The 16,576-nt window shown below is 45.3% G+C and overlaps 1 protein-coding gene across 1 annotated transcript in view; it reads right to left on the minus strand.

Annotated features, from left to right (window-relative positions):
• The window catches only part of ATP10A (ATPase phospholipid transporting 10A (putative)), a 183,317-nt gene that overhangs the window by 22,785 nt on the left and 143,956 nt on the right, over nt 1–16,576 (minus strand). Inside the window, exons 9-13 of the mRNA XM_018065847.1 lie at nt 15,673–15,867; nt 13,329–13,896; nt 5,498–5,601; nt 5,293–5,419; nt 3,599–3,783 (exon numbers count right to left, since the gene is read on the minus strand). Of these exons, the coding sequence (XP_017921336.1) occupies nt 3,599–3,783; nt 5,293–5,419; nt 5,498–5,601; nt 13,329–13,896; nt 15,673–15,867 (1,179 nt within the window). The remainder of the gene's footprint in view (nt 1–3,598; nt 3,784–5,292; nt 5,420–5,497; nt 5,602–13,328; nt 13,897–15,672; nt 15,868–16,576) is intronic.

The raw sequence follows: 16,576 nt of genomic DNA on the forward strand, positions 1-16,576 counted from the left end.
TTTCACTCTCCTCTTTCACTTCTCTCTGCCATAAGGGTGGTGTCATCTGCAGATCTGAGGTTATTGATATTTTTCCCAGAAATCTTGATTCCAGCTTGTGCTTCATCCAGCCCAGCAATTCTCATGATGTACTCTGCATATAAGTTAAATAAGTAGGGTGACAATATACAGCCTTGATGTACTCCTTTCCCAACTTGGGACCAGTCTGTTGCTCCATGTCTAGTTGTAACTGTTGCTTCCTGACCTGCATACAGATTTCTCAGGAGGCAGGTCAGGTGGCCTGCTATTCCTGTCTCTTTCACAATTTTCCACAGTTTGTTGTGATCCACACAGTCATACGCTTTGGCATAATCAATAAAGCAAAAAGTAGATATCTTTCTGGAATTCTCTTGCTTTTTCAATGATCCAACGGATGTTAGCAATTTGATCTCTCGTTCCTCTGCCTTTTCTAAATCCAGCCTGAACATATGGAAGTTCTCGGTTCACATATACTGTTGAAGCCTGGCTTGGAGAATTTTGAGCATTACTTTGCTATCATGTGAAATGAGTGCAATTGTGCAGTAGTTTGAGCATTCTTTGGTATTGTTTTTCTTTCGGATTGGAATGAAAACAGACCTTTTCCAGTCCCGTGGCCACTACTGAGTTTTCCAAATTTGCTGGCATATTGAGTGCAGCACTTTCACAGCAAAATCTTTTAGGATTTTAAATAGGTCAACTGGAATTCCATCACCTCCACTAGCTTTGTTCGCAATGATGTTTCCTAAGGCCCACTTGACTTTGCATTCCAGGATGTCTGGCTCCAGGTGAGTGATCACACCATCGTGGTTATCTGGGTCATGAAGATCTTTTTTGTATAGTTCTTCTGTGTATTCTTGCCATCTCTTCTTAATATCTTCTGCTTCTGTTAGATCTGTACCATTTCTGTCCTTTATTACGCCCATTTTTGCATGAAACGTTCCCTTGGTATCTCTAAGAGGTCTCTGGTCTTTCCCAGTCTGTTGTTTTCCTCTGTTTCTGTGCACTGATCACTGAGGAAGGCTTTCTACCTCTCCTTGCTGTTCTTTGGAACTCTGCATTCCAGTGGGTGTATCCTTCCTTTTCTACCTTGTCTTTTGCTTCTCTTCTTTTCTCAGGTATTTGTAAGGCCTCATCAGACAACCATTTTGCCTTTTGCATTTCTTTTTCTTGGGGATGGTCTTGATCACTGCCTTCTGTACAATGTCATGAACCTCTTTCCATAGTTCTTCAGGCACTCTATCAGATCTAATCCCTTGAAACTATTTGTCACTTCCACTGTATAATTGTAAGGGATTTGCTTTAGGTCATTCCTGAATGGTCTAGTGGTTTTCCCTATTTTCTTCAATTTCAGTCTGAATTTGGCAATAAGGAGTTCATGATCTGAGCCACAGTCAGCTCCCAGTCTTCATTTTTCCTGACTGTATAGAGCTTCTCTATCTTTAGCTGCAAAGAATATAATCAATCTGATTTCAGTATTGACCATCTGGTAATGTCCATGTGTGGTCTTCTCTTTTGTTGTTGGAAGGTGTTTGCTATGACAACTGCATTCTCTTGGTAAAACTCTGTTAGCTTTTGACCTGCTTCATTCTGTACTCCAAGGCCAAATTTGCCTGTTACTCCAGGTAGCTCTTGACTTCCTACTTTTGCATTCCAGTCCCCTATAATGAAAAGGACATCTTCTATGGGTGTTAGCTCTAGAAGGTCTTGTAGGTCTTCATAGAACTGTTCAACTTCAGCATTACTGGTCAGGGCATAGATTTGGATTACTGTGATATTGAATGGTTTGCCTTGGAAACGAACAGAGAGCATTTTGTCATTTTTGAGACTGTACACAAGTACTGCATTCTGGACTCTTCTGTTGACTCTGATGGCCACTCCATTTCTTCTAAGGGATTCTTGCCCACAGTAGTAGATATAATGGTCATCTGAGTTAAATTCACCCATTCCAGTCCATTTTAGTTCACTAACTCCTAAATGTTGATGTTCACTCTTGCCATCTCGTTTGACCACTTCCAATTTCATGGACCTAACATTCCAGATTCCTATGAAATATTGCTCTTTTATAGCACTGGACTTTACTTTCATCACGAGTCATCCACAATTGGGTGTTGTTTTTGCTTTGGCTCTGTCTCTTCATTCTTTCTCGAGTTATTTCTCCACTGATTTCTAGTAGCATGTTGAGCACCTACAGACTTGGGGAGTTCATCTTTCAGTGTCCTATCTTTTTGCCTTTTCATACTGTTCACGGGGTTCTCAAGGCAAGAATACTGAAGTGGTTTGCCATTCCCTTCTCCTTGGACCACATTTTTTCAGAACTCTTCACCATGTCCTGTACATTTCGAGTGGCCCTATGTGGTTTTCTCATTGTTTCCTTGAGTTAGACAAGGCTTGGTTAGTTTTAATAGTTTTAATAGATTGGTTAATCTGCCCTCTGATAGAGAAGGATAAGAAGCTTATGGAAGGTTCCTGATGGGAGAGACTGACTGAGGGGGAAACAGGGTCTTGTTGTGATGGGCGGGGCCATGCTCAGTAAATCTTTAATCCAATTTTCTGCTCATGGAGGCACTGAGTGCAGCAGTGCATCATGGGACCTTTTGAAGGAGGCAGCTATTATCTTTCATTACCTCCACCATAGTTTGGCCTCAGGTAGAACAACAGGGAGGGAACACAGCCCCGCCCATCAACAGAAAATTGGATTAAAGATTAAACAAAATACTGCTTATTTATTTTAAAACTTATTTAAAAACTCACAAGACAGCATGGTACTGAAGAAGGGATAGATACAGGTATGGAACATAACAGAAATCTAAAAATAGACACACAACAAATAGGAACAACTGATTTTCAACAAAGGTGTAAAGTCAATTTAGTGGAGAAAAGACAAACTGTCTACCAACAGTTCCTGAATAACTGGCCAGCTACATGCAGAAAAACACAGTTTGATGTAAACCTCATACATTATACACAAAATTCTACACAAAACAGATTGTGTCTAAAGGTGAGATGCTACACTATAAACCTTTTAGGAGAAAACAAAGGTGAAAACTCTGTGATAAGGCACATCTTAAGTGTGATACCTACATGATCCATAAAGGCTGGACTTCCTCTTCCCCTGGAGGAGATGTTCCAAGGAAGAGTCACTCTGGAAGAGCCTGTGGGAAGAGACCCACCCTCTCCATGGGGGGATTTCAGTCAACAGAGGTGAGGGATGACAACCCAAGTGGTGCTGGGGCATTAATGAGTTAACACGTGCCGTCTTGGGAATGCCAATGCCAAATGGACAGCTGCCCTAGCTCCATGAAAGATCATGAGACACTCTGATACTGCTGGCTGGACAGTAGCTCAGGAAAAAGCTGGTTGAACTCTGCATTATGAAGCTCAGATGTGTTCCTGAGAAGTCCCAGCAAATCCCATATCTTCCAAGACAATAAGAAAAACAACACAGGTATAAACAGAGGTGAAGAACAAAGGCCCACCTCACAGCAAGTGCCAGAAATGGAAGACATTCCTTCCTGTTCCTCTCTGGGGCTGGGGGGTTTGGGATCGCCTCAGTAAAGCAGCCTCCCTAACATCCACCCACCTGGGATTCGGCATTCAGGGTGATGACTTCCTCGTCATGATCCAGAAGTTTGCAGGCATGAGCGATGTTAACGGCCGTTTCCTGTTTGTCGCCGGTGAGAACCCAAATCTGCAGACCTGCTTGACGCAGTTTAGCAATGGTTTCGGGGACTCCGTCCTGCAGGCGGTCTTCAATCCCGGTGGCACCTGCTCAAAGGTACCAGTGTAGGTGAGGCCCTGCTTCCGGGCCCCTGCCCTGACCAGCATGAATACTACACTTCAGCTCAGCGGAGGTCCTGGCCCCACCCTGCAGACTGGACCCTGCTGAAGTCCATCTTCTCTGGAAGCACTGGTGTGATTCCTCATTCAGGATATGGGGGTACCTTCACCAGCTCTCGACTCCATACAATAGGGACAGCTGGGAGCACTAAACATTAATTCTCTGGACATTGAACAGAACACCTCCAAGGCTTCCTAACATGCAGTGAACTTTTAACTTTACAGATAGCTTGGAAATAAAGCTTGTGGGGAGATGGTGAGAATGACCATACTCTGAGGGATGAAAAGTTTTCAAGCTTATCCATCCTGCAGAAAGCTTCTGGTAAATGAGCCCACAGTGATGGCTCTCAACAGTGTTTACCATTAGCTGTTGAAACAGACCACAGAGGCCCATTATTTCTTGAAAGCAACATTATCCTGATGCTTTTTCCACAAACATAAAAATTAAGGAGCAGATTTTTCATGTGCAAGTCTCAGTATTTTAGGAAAAATACACCACTTAGTGCAGAAAAGCGTCCTCTAGGCCAGCCTGGTTTTCCTGCTTCCAGCTTGGTGAGATGGTCTCCATCTTTCTTTTAGAAGTGCAGCATTGCCTGAGGCCTCCTTGTCAGCCTTGCCTTTCTCTTTCATGCATGCTGTTCCCTGTGCTGGGATGCTGCTATGGACTAAAATGTTTGTATCCCTCCTAAAAGTCCATAGTCCCTTGGTGCCCTAATCCCCAGGGTAATGGCATAAGCAGCTGGGGCCTTTGGGAAGCAATTAGGTCGAGAGTGAGCTCTCGTGAATGGGATTAGTGCCTTTATATTAAAAGATATGAGAGAGTTGACTTTTATGCATAAAAGGCAGCCCTGTATGAGTCCAACAGTTTCTGACTGTTCCTGGGATAGAGAGACCATTTTAAGCATCAGTTGTTGAGAAACCTTGCTTCTTATCTCTATTTCTGGTAGGAAAGCAGGATTTTAGGGGAGGAAAGTCTTACGTGGTACCCAGAAGGGTGGCACAGGGAATGACCCAAAAACTGACCAGAGAGGAGAATGTTCAATGGAGCTGCCTCGCCCGGGGGGTGTGCTAGAGTCAGACCAGCTGTTTTGTTGTTTAGTCACTGAGTCATGTCTGACTCTGCTGCAGCCCTCTGGACCGTAGCCCGCCAGGCTCCTCTGTCCGTGGGATTTCCCAGGCAAGAATACTGGATTGGGTTGTCACTTCCTTCTCCAGGCGATCTTCTAGACCCACGGATCCAACCGAGGTCTCCTGCTTTGCAGGTGGATTTTTTATTGCTGGGCCACAAGGGAAGCCCAGTGTCAAACCAGGGGGTACTTAATGAAGACCAGTGTGGGCAGAGCTGCTGTGGACTACAGCCAGGGTACCTCTCTGCCCGGGATGCTGCAAACTCCACCCCGCCCTACAGGACACCAGCCGGCTTGAGAACATAATTACCCAACAAATGCAGATTCGTCTCCAGGCGAATGGCGGACTGAAAGAGGAGCTCCTCCCGGTTGTCCACGGCAGATTCTGCTTCCAAGTGGCTCTGTAGCCAACAGGCATACTCTTCCTTACTCAGAACCTGGGTGAAACCCACTGATGAGCTCATGGGCCGCGCCCCGCTGTGGGGCTCTGCCCCTCCGTGGAGCTGCCTACTCACCCTCTTGGCAATGCATAAGGTGCGCAGGCCCTCCACTGCATACAAGTTGAGGTAATTCTGGGTCTTGCTGCGGATCTTCATTTGATGCCTTCCTCTGGCGTCATCTAAGTTGGAAATAGGAGAAGAAGAAAAAAAAAAGAGTGAGAACAATAGAGCCCAGTGGAATGCCCTGGTTCCCTCAGACTCCGGGCCTGCTGAAATCAGTCTGCAGTGACGGTCACTGCTGAGGTTTCCACAGCTGAGAGCTCAGCACCATCAGGGTCTAGTTGGGAACTTTTCCTATCCAGGGAGAAAAAAGAGCTGCATTTTCAAGTCTGAATGGCAGCCCACTCCAGTATTCTTGCTGGAGAATCCCACAAACAGAGGAGACTAGCGGGCTACCATCCATGGGGTTGCAAAGAGTTGGACAGGACTGAACGACTGATACAACACAACAACAACACAAAGCGACCATGCTCAGAGAGAAAGCTGGTTTCCAGGGGCTGGGGGAGGAGGGGAGGAAGGAGCTATACAGAGCTTCAGTTTTGCAAGATGGAAATTCCTGGAGATCTGCTGCACACCAATGCAAATATTATTCAACACTACTGAACCGTACACTCAAAACTGGTTAAGATGGTAAACTAAGGTTATGTTGTTTTCTTTAACCATAATTTTGAAAAAGGTATGAAATTAGCTATCAGCTAGTAAGAGATTTCCAAACATTCACCCTTTCCTGTTTTCTGTAGATCCAGGTGCAGAACAGACCTGTCTGTTTATTACCAGACAGCAGAAGTGCTAACCCTGAGCCTTACCACTGTGGAATCTATGGCAAAGTGACATATACCTTCTTAACTCCAATGTGTTCTCAGGTTAATAATTGTTAGTGAGAAGTCAGAGGACGCTTTAGTTTTTGTGTGATAAAAGTATGAGTGTGTTTCGGAGTCAGCGGCCCTCCCCATTCTGTCTCACTGTAGCTGGCTGCAACTGGAATGCCGGCCAGAATTTTGTTCCAATTAATTAGGCAGGAATATCACAGGAGCAACCTTTCATTACGATTTACTCCAACAACCTCCAGTAAGAGGTGCCCAGAAAACATATGCACCACTAGATTTAGCAAGCACCTGTTTTACTACTTGTCAATAGTATATATGTTCAATACAGAAATTAAAGTTAGACATTATTTTAAAAAGAACCTTGTCAGACTTCTGGTTCAAGATGGCAGAGGAGAAGGATGTGTGCTCATCTCCTCCTGTGAGAGCACACAAATTGCAACTGGCTGTTGAACAACCATCGACAGGAGGATGCTGGAACCCGCTAAAAAAAGATACCCCAAAGACAAAGAAGAAGCTGCAGTGAGATGGGAGGAGGGGCACAATCACAATAAAATCAAATCCCATACCTGCCATATGGGTGACTCACAAACTAGAGAACAATAATATCATAGAAGTTCTCTCACTGCTGTGAAGGTTCTGAACCTCACATCAGGTTTCCTAGCCTGGGGATCTGACAAAGGGACTGGGGATCCCCATGGAATCTGACCTTGGAGGCCAGTGGGATTTGACTATAGGACTTGCACAGGACTCGGGGAAAAAGAGACTCCAGTCTTAGAGGGCACAAGCAGAATCTTGCATGCACCAAGACACAGGGGAAAGGAGCAGTGACCCCAAAGGGGACTGAACCAAAGCTACCTGCTAGTGTTGGAGGGTCTCCTGTGGAGGCATGAGTCAGCAGGGGCTCCCCACAGGGCGGGGGGCACTAGCAGCATCAGCCCAGGAAGGGCCCCCTGGGCGTAAACCCTCTTGGAGTTCTCCATTAACCCTACCGTGGAGCCCGAAAAGAGGGCTGGGTTACCTCAGGCCAAACAACTACCATAGTGAAACTCCACCCATCAGCAGATAATTGGATTGCAGCTTAGAGCAAGGCCCTGCCCACCAGAGCAAGACCCAGTTTTTCCCACCACCAGTCCCTCCCATCAGGAAGCTTACACAAGCCTCAGCCTCCTCCATCAGAGGGCAGACAGAAGAAGTAAGAAGCACAGAACCACAATAACTGAAACAAAAACCACATCACAGGAAGTTAATCAGCATGAAAAAGCAGAGAGTTATATCCCAGATGAAGGGACAAGACAAACCCCAGAAAAACAACTAAATAAAGTGGAGATAGGCAACCTTCCAGAAAAAGAATTCAGAGTAATGATAGTGAAGATGATGCAGGATCTCGGGAAAACAATGGAGGCAAAGATCAAGCAGACGGAAGAAATGTTTACCAAACACTTAGAAGAACTAAAGAACATATAAACAGGGACGAATAATACACTAGAAGCAATCAAGAGCAGAATAAGAGGCAGAAGAATGGGAAGATGACCTGGAGGACTGAATTGTGGAAATCACTGTCACAGAACAGAATATAGAAAAAAGAATGAAACAAAAATGTGGACCGCCTAAGAGACCTCTGGGACAGCATTAAATGTGCCAACATTTGCAGTATAGGGGTCCCAGGAGGAGAAGAGGAAAAGGACCTGAGAAAATACTTGAAGAGGTAATAGCTGAAAATGTCCCTAACATGGGAAAGGAAACAGTCAACCAAGTCCAGGAAGCACAGAGAGTCCCAGGCAGGATGAACCCAAGGATGAACACACCGAGTCACACAGTAATCAAACTGACAAAAATTAAAGACAAATACAAAATATTAAATGCAATAGGGGGGAAATGACAAATAACATACAAGGAAACTCCCATCAAGATACCAGCTGATTTCTGAACAGAAACTCTACAAGCTAGAAGGGAATGGCATGATATATTTAAAGTGATGAAAGGGAAGAACCTACAATCAAGAATACTCTACCCAGCAAGACTCTTGTTCAGATTTGATGGAGAAACTGAAAACTTTCCAGATAAGCAAAAGTTAAGAGAATTTAGCACCAGCTTTATAACAAATGCTAAAGGAACTTCTCTAGGCAGGAAACACAAGACATGGAAAAGACCTACATAAAATAAACCCAAAACAATTAAGAAAATGCTAATAAGATTATACATATTAAATTATTAAAATTAAATTAAATATCTTAAATGTAAGGGATTAAATGTACCAACCAAAAGACACAGACTGGCTGGGAGGATGAAAACTTGTATGTACATGCATGCACTTACCACATCACTCTGTTTGATCCCCCAAACTGTATGTAATTATTTTATATTGTTAAGTTGATCAGTTTATATTGTTAAGTTAATCATTTCAATAAATATATATATTACGAAAAAATTAAAATGAAACAAAAATTTTTTGTCTGGCTATTGATTGTGATAAATGATAAACATCTTTCAGTATTGTGATCAAGTAATTATCTCACTTTACACCACTATATCATAACTGGTCAACAGAAAAATAATAGAACTCTATATCACCAAAATTATCATTTAACAGAAAAACATGTAATCACTCTTTAAAATCCAGATGCATATCAGAATTATCTGAAGATTTTTCAAAAAATACAAATGGTCAGGCATTGCTTTTTTTTCACTCCAGAGCTCCAGATATGTTTCCAGTGAGCAGTCATGTTTAAAAACAACTCGGCTATACGATGATATTTTACTTTTATCCAGTTTGTTTTACTTTTTCTATTTCGTATTCAGTGCTCTCATTTCATTTAGTTTATGTTTTCCAATTTCTCCATCTCTTCTTCTTTTTGTGTGTTCTTTTCAAGCCTTTATCAAGCATAGTAGAAAAGCTTTTGTATACATATATATATATAATATGTATAATATACATATTTTAGAAAACTTCAAATTTTTGACTAACTAAAAAATGTATGATATTTTGATTCCATTTGTTTGACTTAGTATGAATAGAATGCTGCTAAGTTGTTTCAGTCATGTCCAACTCTGTGCGACCCCATAGACAGCAGCCCACTAGGCTCCGCCGTCCCTGGGATTCTCCAAGCAAGAACACTGGAGTGGGTTGCCATTTCCTTCTCCAATGCGTGAAAGTGAAAGTGAAGTCACTGAGTCGTGTCCAACTCTCAGTGACCCCATGGACTGTAGCCTACCAGGCTCCTCCGTCCATGGGATTTTCCAGGCAAGAGTACTGGAGTGGGGTGCCATTGCCTTCTCCGGTAGATTTCTAATTTTAAAAAATAGATATGCAACAAGCAACAAAGGTTTACTCTATAGCACAGAGAACTATAGTCAATATCTTATAATAACCTATAATGGAAAATAATTTCAAAGACAATATATGTGTATATGTATAAGTGAATCACCTTGCTGTGCACTTGAAACACTATAATTCAACTATATTTCAATAAATATATATATTAAGAAAAAATTAATATAAAAAATAAAAATAAACTCATCATAGTTTTGGCTATTTTAATATCACGTGTTGAAATGAGAATTTCACATAACAAAACCTCATAAAGAGTAATCAATTTATAACATAGAAAAAAAATTTTATCATCCTAAAAACACAAGGTGTTTACTTATATACGGAAATCCTTTTGAATTTCTGAAAGTCAGACGTTTTACATAAAGCCTTGATAATAGAGAAAGCATATACAGAACATTTTAAAGAAAATGCTTTAAGTGTCTTGAACTTAAAGTTCTTTCATGATCTATTTACAGATATATTTCTCAAAAGACTAGTAATATAATAGTCTATGGTTTAGAGTATTATTTTGCAGTGTTTGTACACTGATTCACAGAATACAATAATGTTTTCCACAATGAAAAATATTATTTGACTTGTCTTTAAAACTACCTGAACTTTATTTTGTTTCATTAGTTGAGGATCTGTGCAAGGCAGATCAACATAAATGTCCTAATTTATACAGTGATTTAGAAGACTTTTGCTGTAATAATGACAGAAACTTGTCAGATAGGTAAAACCTACATATGTAGAAACATAGTATGTAGAACTAGATAATTCTACACACTCTGAGGAACCCATGCCATGGTTGCCCTTGCTTGTAAATATGTGGCATGTTTCTAACTGCCTATAAGCTTGTGTTCAAACTCAGTACTGCATTTACCGCTGCGTTTGTTTCATTAGTAGGCTAGTTACCTGACCTCTAAGATAATGTTGGATGAATACACTTAACACTACTGGCAAAAAAAAAAAGAAAAGAAATCTAGGACTTCCCTGGCAGTTTGGTGGTTGAAAATCTGCCTGCCTGGGGCAAGCTGACTACAAGCCCAGTCAGCTCTCTGATATAGGACCTGGGAGAAACACTCTTAACCTTCTAGATCGGTGCTCTCCATGGAGAAGACAGTCCCCTTAACAGACCAAAGACTGGTCCCTTGGTCGGGGGGGGGGGGGGAGGGGATCATATTACAAATAAAGCACAGATATATGTATGTTACATAAATAAATACATAGCATATCCATGGCATTAAAATGCCATGGAGAAATAGTTAGGAAAAAAATATCTTAAAAGACTCCTTAAGGGGGCAATAATGAAAAAAAAGTGAAGAAAGGAAAACACTGCCCTACATTGCTTTGCTTAGGAATTTAAATTTCCTGGAAAGATGACATTGAATGTCATGTTAATCTTGAATAACTACTGTTATTTACTCCTGTAAACTTCATTCACTCCTATTATTGTGATAGTATTATTCCAGATTCTGACTGTAATTTGAACAAAGACATGTCTAACCGAGAGGCTCTGGAATTAACACTAACAAAGTGCTTCAGCTGTCCAAAGGGCGAGCGGAAGCTTGCACACCAGGGAAGGAGCAGGGGCTGTGATGCTGCTGTTAGCTACAGTGGTCCAAACAAAACTAGAGTGAGAGAAGGCAGGATGCCCTGGATGGGGGTGAGGTCACACACCACACTGACATGTTTCTGCGCAGGCTGAGCGCCCCCCAGCCCAGCAAGGAGAAGTGGTGACTGCCTCACCTTGCCCATCCCTCCTCTACACCTGCCCTTGGAGGAGGGTGGAGTCATCACAACATCTCCATACAAAGTGATACCTGGACTGAACCTCAGGTAAGTGAATCTTAAGAAGAAGAAACCAGAGAGAAGGGAAGGGATCCAGCTTATGGGTTCCTGGGAGGTCAGCATCCTGATTTCCTTTGTACAGATGGGGAAAGAGGCACAGAGAGAGTAACATGTCCAGGGTCACCCCCGCCCATAATGTAGACTTGGGATTTGAACAGAGATCTGTAGGTAACGGGTGGGTGGAGTCCCTGCTTGCTACCCGATCCCACACAACGTACTGCCAGGGCAGATGAGATGCAGCCACATCCTGCGAATACGGCACAGGGCCCATCCACAGTCAGCTGAGCCTCCGTGTGCCTTTTACGTAAAAGTGTTGTGAGCTCTCTGAAGAAGGTATTGGACACTCACATGGCCCTCTCACTATATTACTTGCACAAAGTAGAGCAGCCTGGCCATATACAGGACTGCTCTGCTCCATACCCTGCCCACCCCACTCCCACAGTGAAAGATGAATGATTTATGCACAATGTCAAGGTGTCACTGCTAACTTCAGGACCACCTCAGAGCCATCCCTTTTCTTGAAAAACCACTGGGGGCTCTGAACATCCCAAATCTTAAATTGCCTGGCATCTGTATGTAGCTATGACCTATCCAAACCTATGTGAAGGGCACGCTGCTTGGAAATTCCCAGAGGAAGACAGAGATCCATAGAAACTGCTTATTTTTCAGGTGCCCCTTTCAATGCCATGGTTTGGGCACCGCCATGATTTGACCTGTTTGCTCCATGGTACAATGTATGGAAGGCTCTGTTTCTCATCGGAGGCTGGTGCAAGCAGGAAGGCTACACTGGGGCTGCAGGACCACGTGGAGAGGTCTGGGAAGCTCCTCTGCAAGTCATCTGCTAAACAAAGTTCCACCTTCTGTAACAGTGGTTTCTGAACTACTCTTTTTCAACCTCAATGTTACATGGAAGTCTAGTGTTGCAGGGAAAAGTCAATTCTAACTTCATGTTGGCACTACTTCTTTGACTTGCTTTTCGTTGCTTTTGGTGTTAAAATCATACATAATGGCCTGCCTCCAGAGGACCCTGCCCCTCTGCCTAACTGGTAAACTGAAGTGTCTTTGTTCAGCTCAAGAGAGATCATCTGACCCTGCCCACCAGTGAATGGACGCAAGGAAGACGAGATGAACACATCCCTTCCCAGATACTGGCCGTTCTCAGAGACTTTTTGCAAGACTAATGGCCCTTTATACTTCACTTCTTCTCCTCTCTCTCTCTCTATTCTGCCTTTCAACTTTAGTTCCTTACTGCTTCTCTCTGGTTCTATAAAAGAACCTGGCATCCAGGCCCCAACAACATGGTTATTTTGAAACATTAATCTGCCCTCTTCTCGGTCTGCCAGCTTTCTGAATAAAGTCATACTCCTTGCCTCCACATCTCCTCTCTCGCATTCACTGGCCTGTCGTGCAGTGAGCAGAGTGAGCTTGGACTCAGTCAAACCAGTGCAAAAGAAGCCAAGATGGGACTTACTGGCCCGAGTCTTCCGGGGGCCAGCAGCCCCACTGCGGGCTGAAGTCACTCCACAGATGGCTAAGAAGCATGGCGGGGGCCTCACAGATGCCCCAGGTCCAGGCAAGGAGAGGCAGAAAGGAGCCTTTGGGGGCTTCTAGTGTAAACACTCTTAATCTTCATCCCCAGAGTCAGACCTGATGCAGGGCCTCACCCACATGAATTTCAGGCCTCAGAGAAGTTCTGAGGCAAGTTCAGGTTCCAAAGCTCCCCATCTGCTGGATCCTCCCCCACCCTCCATTCTAGCCCAAACTCTTGAGAGCAGGAAAAGGCCACCCAGAGAGGCGAAGCTCTGCTGTGTGGAAGGGCTGGTTCTGTAGCAGGGAGCTGCCCACGGGGTGCAGGTACCTGTGGAGCAAGGCAGCAAGAGGTCCATGACCACTGAGTCAGCACCCTTGGTGTACACGTTGATCTCGTCCGTGAGGGGGTGCCTGATCACCACCGACATCCTCTTCCGGATGGAGTCGAAGCCCAGCGTGTGCAGGAGCTCGAAGGTGAGCCTGCCTAGGTGGGGCAGCTCCACCGACACCTGGTCGTGCAGCCGGCCCACGAGGGCGCAGCTGTAGGCGCGGGCGGCATGCACGAGCGCCGCCTCGTCGGGACTCTCGGCCTCGTAGCGCAGCTCCGCCCTGGGCTCCGGCCCCGTGGCGGATCGCTCTGCGGCCCAGCCGTCCGCCGCGCTGCTGTAGCCGTTGCTGGCGAGGCGCGGGGTTCCGGCGCCCAGCCTCTCCTCCAGCCTGAGCAGCGCGCCGTCGTTGGCCAGCGTAGACAGAAGGCTTGCCTTGGGTGTGGACTTGGCGGCCACACTCGCGCTCCCGACGCTACTGCTGCCCAAAGTCAGGCGACTGGGCGTGAACCTCCGAAGGAAATCTTCGATGGTCTTCACTGGGGACTTGAGCTCAAAGCGCACCCTCACCTGGCAGGGCAACAATCAGAAGGTAGGTGAGGCATCCCCCCAGAGGCCTCACTCCAGCCCCCACAGGGCTGCCCTCCACTTTCCCAGGGGGTGCTGAACGTGGATTTTCCATTTCCCTCTAAAAACTGCAACCAGAGCCAGCGTGTCTTCCTTGAGAGCACCCCTTGGCTCTCCATGGCACCTCAACACAGGTTCTGCCACATGCCTTCTTTCAGAATGTGACTGACTGGCAGGGGCACTGGGCGGCCCGTGATGCCCAAGACTAGACTTTGGGACTGTCCCCTCATGACAGTTCCCTTGCTTTTCAGAAACTTCCCAGAAGTGGGCCTCCCACTGCCTGGAATGGACCCTGCCTTTTTTTTTTTTTCCCCCCAATTAAAAAAATCATGTAACAAAATTTACACATTCTTTTGGAATTACATCCATAAAAAATTTAAGTTTACACAAAATTTCCCAAACCCCAAAGAATCTTTCCTAGAGACATATTCACATGCAGTCTGAGGAGTCTGCTTCCTGCATGGAGCTCATGCATATGTGACTGTGGGCACAACACTGTTCAGTCATATTGGAGTTTCTCTTACTTATTTGGTAACTGCAACAACACCTGGGTCAGTCGAGTAGGGTCTAGCCTAGAAACCAGATGCCTTTTAAGCACAGTGCTCCAGAGGAGCTGAGGAGGGTGGCGGAAGGGCCCCGGGGGATGCAGACGCTGCTGAGAGGCCACCCCGTCCAGGGCTGGCGGCACAAGCTTGTGGTCTCTCAGTGGCAGAGCCCATTTGCTTGAGACCCACTGGGCCCCTGGGGCTTCCCCAGGTGAGTGAGGTGTGAGAAAAGCCTGGAGGAGTCCCACTGCTGACAAACATGCTGCCGCCGCCACAGAGAAGCAAGAGGTCCCTGTTCTCCCTTCGTCACCCCCCAGCAGCTTCACCAGCAGAACCTGTTGGCAGGGCTGCACTGAGGAAGGGGCCTGGGAGAGTCGGGGCAACGTCAGGGGACAGGCCTACGGTGTGCATCTCACCCAAGAACCTTCACGTGTGTCCACTTAGAGTTGTTTCGCTGTACACGCTCAGCCATGCTTAGGTGCACCCTCCCTCCTGGAGGACTGCTTGGCTTAAAGAGACGCCTTTCACACATGAAACGCTCCTCTCTTTGGAGAAAATCTTGATGTTAACCCAAACAAAACCCAACTTGGGCGTTTTTATGTTTCCACCACCTTAAGTAACTTGCCACTGATTCTCAACCACTTTCTGAATGCCGCTGTTTTAACCACCTTTGTTAGCATCACGGATATTTCCTGTGTGCCAAACCCCACTCTGAGACCTTTCCCTAAATCCCACCATCGCCCCCACACCCCAGAAGAGGAGTCAGACACAGGAGGGGACTGGCTCACAGTGACGGTGCAAGTCCAGGCGGCTCCTCCCTGGGCCCCAGCCTGTCCTCTGCGCGCTGAGACTCTGGTCAGCACGGAGGCGGCCAGCTCCCAGCCCCCCTGCCTCAAGCCCTACCTGGACACTCTGTGCCCATCTCACCCCAGGCTCAGCAGCTGTCTCTGGCTGGCTGTCCTCTCCCTCTTGACCACAATCCTGGCGTCCGCCCACCATAGTCTGGGGATGTCCCCACAGAGCTGCGGGGCTGGTGTGCCCTGTCTGAAGCCCTCAGTACACCCCTGAAAGCTGAGAGTGGTGCACAGTGACCCAGGCTCCCTCTCAGGAAGACAGACACTGCATCCAGGCCCAGGCCTTTATCGGCTTCCAGGACGGAAGCTCCAGAACTTGCCTTTTGTCGTGGCTGATCCGGGGACGTGACCACCACTGTGTTGCAGATGGTGAGCGCAATGAAGAAGTCAAAAATGTCAGACAGCTCGGGCGAGAGGTGGTCCAGCGGATGCTCCTGGTGCCTCGCGGACGCCAGGCACCTGCCGCACTCGCGCACCTTCTCCAGCAGCTTCGGGTCAGGTGTTACGTCCTTCTCCTGAGGAGGACACAGAGGCCAGGGGTCAGTCTGATCCAGGGACGGGCCCACTGCTCCTTTGGTGCTTGACTATTTAGGTCACCTCGATTTTACCGGAAGCTGTCAAGAGACCTGCACCTCACACACACCTGTCACTTTATAATAACAAATTATATATCATCTTAATTGTATAAGAATATACAGTCTATAAATGCAATGCATATATTTTTATATATAAGAAGGTATATATGTTCTGTTTATAAAATAACACCTCCAAGAATATATATTACAAAGTAACATATCTTATTCAGAAAGATTAGGAGAAATAAGAGAATCGCAGGGAAAATGTAGCAGGTCTCTATTACACCACCTCATAGTAATATATACTTTTTGAAAAACATGCTTCTCTGCCTTTCCTTTGACTTTTTTTCTATACATTTATGTTTTAATCAAAATACTTTATATGTAAATGGCAGTTTCCATTTCTACAAAAACATTATATCGCCTCAACTTTACCAGGCCTTTAACAGCCTTTTGAAAACGTACTTTTTAACAAACAGCTTCAAAACAGACATAATTTATTTGACCATTCCTTTATCACTGGGTATATTTCTTCACTGTTTTATTGATATAAATGACATACTGATAAGCTTCTATGCACAGAGATTCTTCACTAAATCAGGAACTACCTAGGTCAAAGAATTGTTGTTTAGGTGCCAAGTCGTGTCTG

This window comes from Capra hircus, chromosome 21, assembly GCF_001704415.2.
Source record: "Capra hircus breed San Clemente chromosome 21, ASM170441v1, whole genome shotgun sequence".
NCBI classification, from domain to species: Eukaryota; Metazoa; Chordata; class Mammalia; order Artiodactyla; family Bovidae; genus Capra; species Capra hircus.